At 36.3% G+C, this 6,562-nt stretch overlaps 1 protein-coding gene across 1 annotated transcript; it reads right to left on the bottom strand.

Annotated features, from left to right (window-relative positions):
* Positions 1-1,911: 1,911 nt before the first annotated feature.
* On the bottom strand, positions 1,912-4,884 carry LOC122772073 (hatching enzyme 1.2-like). Its single transcript, XM_044029738.1, has 10 exons — positions 4,835-4,884; positions 4,657-4,739; positions 4,447-4,474; positions 4,279-4,329; positions 3,827-3,955; positions 3,631-3,748; positions 3,119-3,294; positions 2,790-2,871; positions 2,394-2,518; positions 1,912-2,217 (listed from the first exon to the last, which is right to left on the bottom strand). Coding segments are annotated over exons 2-10 (765 nt in total). The 5' UTR covers positions 4,711-4,739; positions 4,835-4,884; the 3' UTR covers positions 1,912-2,215.
* Positions 4,885-6,562: the final 1,678 nt, after the last annotated feature.

Here is a 6,562-nt window from a genome sequence, read left to right as displayed (position 1 = left end):
CCACGTGATCGTCATCTGATCAGTCATATGCTTACACACACACACACACTTCCCAATAGTAAAGGCTGCGTCCTCCAGGTGGATGCAGCCTTAACTATTGAGAAACAGCTAGTGGCGTGTTTCACCATGGCGTGCTACATTAATTTCCTGGAGACTACTATTACTCTATCCATAACCATAACAACAACTGGCTTAATCCTAAACTTAACCTAACCGTGTCTTCACCTTAACAGGTAATCATTTAGGTTATTGGGACTTGCTTTTTGTTCCATGAGAAAGACGAAAAATTAATAAATAATCAACCAATCAATACATAATACAGACATGAATTAATAAACAAATACAGAAATGAAGGAATGATTGAATGAATGCAGAAATAATATAATAAATAATTGTGATTTAGTAAATACCATCTACCTTGTTTTGTACAATTAAGGTAAAGTGATAGTAACATGTTTAAATTAAGTTATTGAGAAAACATTTGATCAGCTACAAACATTATACTTTTACACTTAAAAGTAGTATAGGGTGGGTTTTTGTTGCTTCATTTGTGGTTTTCTGTAACCACTGTAAACGTTGTTTATACATTGAGAAGCACTAAAACAATTGTTGATGTGTAAGGGATTAAATAGTACTGCTGTTCAAAGTTAAAAAGAAGCATTATTCAAAAGAGTGCGTTCAAAACACCTGGAATGGTGTACTTTTGATAAAAGGAGAATTTTCAAGCTATTACAGAAATCCATCCATCTTCTACCGCTTAATCCTCCACATGAGGGTCGCGGGGGTTCTAGTGCCAATCGCAGCTGACATAGGGCAAAAGGTGGGGTACACTCTGGACAGGTCGCCGGTCTATCACAGGGCCACATAGAGACAAACAACCATTCACTCTCACACCTATGGTCAATTTAATTCAACCTAATTCCCAAATCTGCATGTTTTTGGACTGTGGGAGGAAACTGGAGAACCCAAAAAAATCCCACACACCCAAAGGGAGAACATGCAAACTCCATGCAGAATGAGCTCTTGTTTTGTAGGCAAGAGTGCTAACCACTGCACCAACCGTGTGACCCCTGTTGCAAAAATGAATGAGATTAATTATAAAAGTGGAGCACTAGCACAACCAGGCATATATATATACTCACTTGTTTTGCTGCTGTAACAAGTAAATAATCAATCAATAAAGTCTGATCTAATGTAATGTAATGTCATCTCATCTAATGTAATTTTTATCAACAATTTTAAGGCTGCTGTATAAGGATGAGTGCGAACCAAGATAACATTGTCACCCTAAAGCATTTTCTACAATTGAATGATTAAAATATCAAAATATGTTATTTGGCCACAGATCGGTGAGTTTTCACCCTGCCACTAGTCAGGGAAAATGAGAAAGGGGAAACTCAGTAGTTGGGAACTTTTGAATAAAATAAATAACTGGGCATACAGATGGGTAACAATTGTGAGTGGATATGTGTGGGATGACATTTTCCTCTGCTGTTCCTGAAAGTGTCATCAGACACAGTATGGTTTGTTCTCCAGCTTAAAGCATAGGGTATAACCACTGCACTGTCCAGGGTATCATGCCAGTCTAATGAAGAACCCAATGTGCAAAATTGGCAGCAAGCATAGTAAAGATGAATGATTGTCTTAATTTGTTTTTGCTTTTGACAAAAGCAGCTAGCAAATGATTTAATGTTAAACTTACCATTAGATTAATTCTGAGAACATGGAGCTATGTCAAGCTAAACCAAAATGAAAATAAAATAATGAACCTGCCCTCCGTCATCATCATGTGGAGTATAAAGTGGTAGAAGATGGATGGATGGATGGATGAACCTGCACTGACAAGATAATGTTGAATGAAACCCATGATGTTACTGTGTCTTTTAGGTGGAAATAAAACTGAAAAACATGTTGTTGTTGATTTTATTTATTAATTGTTTCATTCGAGTATGTTATTACAGCTAGCCCTGACCCCAAACAAAAGAAAAAATAAATTTGTCCACCTTATTAGGTAAAAATAGCATTGATTCAAAAATTATACATACACAACTGTTATATATATATATGTGTGTGTGTATAGATACAGATATATTTACAGTGTCACTGATTATCAGCCATTAATCATTGTTGGTTGATTAAAACAGAGATGTTGGCGTAATCATGAAGTTTTGACATCAAATATCTGGAGGACAGCCAGTTTCTTCTGTCTTCACATTTCTGTTTGAGGACAAAACAAGACAATTGAGATTCTGATTAAACAATTATTACAATTTTGTGTCTGTACCTTGATCTATGGAACCCAGACAATATGATATATTTGTTTTCTCTTTACATAATGTTAACAGTATGACTTTCCAAGTTTACAGAATAAAGTGTATTTTTTTTCCACTTACAACAATTATAAAGTCTGTTGATGCGCTCAATGTCATTTGAACTCATGGATTGTGCATTTCCAAAGTAAAGGGAAGCAAGATTCTTGGCGATGATGGTTGCCAGTCCATTTTTGGAAAAGGCGAAACTGTAATAAAACATGAACACAACATCATTTAATGGTCTATTGTAGTTAATCATGAGTTTTGCAGTCTTAGATGGCCAACTCTCTTTGACTTTCCTTTTCAATGATTTAAAGCTGAAAAACAACTGATCCTGTATGAATGACAAACACGCAAACAAAACAACCTAGTTTTTTTTCAAAAATGAGTGCCATATAAGTGCCATAATAAAGGGTGATGAACAATAAATGCTCTAAAAATTAATTCATAGAGATCCATTCAATCACAAACACTCACTTGTTGTACTGCATGACAGAGTCAAAGTCGTAGGGAGTTTGCAGGTTATTAGTGTTCCTCTTGTAGAAGTTAGCTTCTGTGCCTGCACAGATGAGAACATGTGAGTGAGGCTCAACTTTTAAACACACATTTTATGAGATATTTATTGTAATATGTTTCAAAACTTAAATCTATGTTGGCCAGCTGTGCCATCCACCACCACACACCCATTAAGCTCACAGCTCATAGCACAAAAAGCTTTGAATCAAAAATGCTAAGGTTACTGGACCTAAAAGGCTTTGCTTCCCCTCTCATACATAAAAACCCATGAATCAGAAGAGTGAGCTAACCTGTTATAATATTTGTGAAATTGATTATAACATGATCATCCCTGTCAGAGCGGGAATGCTCATGGTGGAAACCGAGAGCGTGAAGGATTTCGTGCTGCACCACGGGTGTGTAGAAACACCCGTCACTCAGGGAGACGAGCTGTTCCCCTTGCTGATAGCCCACGAAGGACCAGCACCTGACACACACACACACACACAAATATATAGCAATTGAATTCAAAAATCAGCTCAATTCATTTTTCATTCAATTTGTTTGAACAGGGACACTTTATCACATGGCAGTTTACATTGCAAAACAAAACTTTTCAATCAATAAAAGTTTCTTGATCTCAATCTTGGTGACATTGTCGAAAAAAAGAAAAAACTGTGAGACACCTCCAACAGAACTAAAATCTGACATTGCTGTGATTAATATTTTATAGTTACATTTTGCACTTTGCACACACAAATTCACACTGCAGCTTACAACAGTTTGCAACTTTTTGTCACAACTTTACAAAATAGATTCCTACCCAGCTCCACGGAAGAAGTGGAGGAAATCCTTTTGGCGTTTCCGCTGGACAAAGCGAATGCATGTAGCGCCATGAAAGGTTGACATGACAGACTTGATAAAATTTATTTGAGCAGGGCCTGCAGAGACAAACGACACCCTGCTGAGAAACATTATCCCAAAACAGGCAGGTTTTTGATGATGAACTTACTACTCACTGTATTTATTGGAGATTATGTAGGGCACTTTGACAAGTCTGCCTTTTTTAGGCCACTTGCATCCAATCGCCGTGCAGGGGTCTGCATTCCTGTTTCTATTCTCCAAAATATCTCCATGGCTCAGGTTTGCTATAAAATAACAATACAGACCCTTCAAAAATAATACCTGGAATAATCAAACCAGTTTTTCAAAACCACAATTTGTTTGTCTTTGAAAACCAATGAGCTACCAAACTGTCTTTCATCATCAATTTATCTTTACATTACATTTCATTAGTATGTTAAATTAAAATGTTACGTTATTATATATTGGGAAGAAAAGTTGTTTTCCTCATTTATTGACATTCTGTTGACTGATTTCACAATTCAACAACCATCCTCATCTGTACCAAGACCAAGACATTTTTCTTTTTAAACCATAAAAGTTGGATCATTTGAAATGTCAGTCTTACGTAAGTCTTTATTGGTTTGTTCGATGATTTCAGTGAGGTCTACAGATTCACCTGAATGTAAAAAGAAAATAGAGCATATCAGAAACAATGGACGGCAGTATAATATGTGAATATACTCACAATGTTAATCTTAATATCAGGAAAACTTGAGATTATTTACTAACTCACCCAACTGATCTCCATTTTCAGTCGCACCCTGCAAGTTAAACAACACTGCACATTTTAAGATCACAGAAGAAGCTCAGACAATCCCTGATTGAAAAAATCAATTATCTCAAAAACACTAATCTTTTTGTTAATGTTAGCTTGATGAGAAAAGGTTTTCTTAGGACAATAGACAGTATTTCAAATCATATTCCCAATTTAAAAGAATCATACTGGCAGGATGGCAGTCAATGACATGAAGAGGAGAGAGAAGAAAACAGGAGTCATGATGGTGGTCGTCGTCGTAAACTTCAAATCTTAAAATACAGGAAAATATAAACAGTCTTTGGTCATTGAACAATAAATTAGGTGCAAAGAAGCGTTCAATCAGAGAACAGAGTTTGAAGTTTACCTGTTGCTTTGTGAGTCTGCTGCAGTGTGGCAGCGAGTGCTTAGCTCCTCGTTATATAAGCAGCTCTTAAGAGGTGTGGCTATAAGGAGGAACTCAGGAGTTTGTGAAAAAACTTTCACAATTTGAAATACAATTCAAACAAACAAATAATTTTACAGGAAAGACATTCCATCAAATTGTATAAATGCAATGTAAGACATATTCAGTTCCTTGTGTAAAACTTGAAATACAAAAGGAGCAATTTTGCAGCAAAATGTTCCCTGTCAGTTATTCTATTTAATATTGTAATTTTTGGGATATTATTACCTCTGCTAAGAAGGTTATTTTTCAACCACATTTTTGTTTGGTAGCATAATTCAAAGGGGCAGATTTCATTGGATTTTTCTTAGGATGTAAATAATGGGTTAAGGAGGAAATTAACCGATTTTGGTGGAAACTGGGATACCTTGGCTTGGCTTCTCTTATTCTCATTAGTGTGGAATTTACTTAAGGAAAAAGCAGAGTTTCCACTGTATAAATACTAGACAGATTAAATGAATGTGTTTGGACTGCAAAGTTAAGTATTTCCAATGAAATTGTGTTTTATTTTTTTTTATTGTTTATTTTTTTTAAATGGACCACAGTGTCAAACCAACAAAAACATCTTAGCTTTTTTTTTTTTTTTTCTTAAAAGCCAAAAGAAGAATGTGTGTGAATGGATGAGTTATTTTGCACTGAAAGGCTTATTGTACACATTCACACAAGTGGGATGGGCAGATTCCAGAAAAAATCTTTTGTGTCCTTCCCCAAACAGAAATTCAATTGACATTAGATAATCGATAAATGTATACAACTGACAAGGTGATACCCTTTAATTTGAACATTTGTTCCCCATCAACATTCATGGGCTTAATGTCACAGCTTGGGAAAGTGGTTATGTGAGGTTATTTTAGGGCAGAGATGAGACAGAGTTTAGACATTTGAACAATGACTGTAAAACTTCAGTGACTGAAAGTACATTCATCTCCAGTAGCACGCTCTGTGTACGTGTTTGACTCACAAGCACCTTTAGTTAAAACCACATGTCAAACGATAATTTACTGTAGGTTGGGCAAAACCACAATGAAGCATGCGATCGAAGACGTGTCATTACTGACGTTCTGACTTTATGAGGCATGAACTTAGAGAACAAAATGTTCAAAACAAAAGCATTAATTTGGGTTTCAAGCCTAACCCTAACCCGCTGGCAGCAATGTTTTTGCTTCCACGTGAGATAACATCCGTGTTTATGGGGCTACAGTTGAGTGCACCTGAAATTTGTTTGACATGCCCGAGATATTGGACCTTTGCCAACATGGTGTCCTATATGTTTCCTCACAACTAAACTGCATGTTCCATTATATTACAGAAGATTCTTCTATTTCTCTCAGCTTCTAGGTGTCGCAACAGCAGATCATCTGCTTCCATCTTTGTTTCCCTCCTGGCTCTTGTACAGTTTCAGTTAATCTCTGTAGATGAAGGGAAGTGAATTGGGAAGTTGAAGATATCAAGATAGTGCAGCTCCGGAATAATGTCCTCTCCGTTTCCAAACTGGGATAAAGCATGCTGGGACAGGCATTATAAGGGTCATATATACTGTATTCACTTTGAATAGTTTTGCGATATATCGGTCGATCTACTCTATGTGGGTTTAAGGTGCACAGTGAACTCTGACAGGTTTAATCCAGCACCGGTCCCGTTCATTTTTGA

Source organism: Solea senegalensis, linkage group LG7, assembly GCF_019176455.1.
Source record: "Solea senegalensis isolate Sse05_10M linkage group LG7, IFAPA_SoseM_1, whole genome shotgun sequence".
Classification (NCBI taxonomy): domain Eukaryota; kingdom Metazoa; phylum Chordata; class Actinopteri; order Pleuronectiformes; family Soleidae; genus Solea; species Solea senegalensis.
This window is presented reverse-complemented; position numbering and strand designations above follow the sequence as displayed.

Bases quoted from the DNA above. Each gene is read 5' to 3' on its own strand.
- LOC122772073 (XM_044029738.1), bottom strand. From the start codon at position 4,710: ATGACTCCTGTTTTCTTCTCTCTCCTCTTCATGTCATTGACTGCCATC. The intron at 4,475-4,656 runs GTATGATTCTTT...TTTAACTTGCAG, and splicing joins CATTGACTGCCATCCTGCCA to GGTGCGACTGAAAATGGAGA. The intron at 3,295-3,630 runs GTAGGAATCTAT...TGTGTGTGTCAG, and splicing joins CACTTCTTCCGTGGAGCTGG to GTGCTGGTCCTTCGTGGGCT.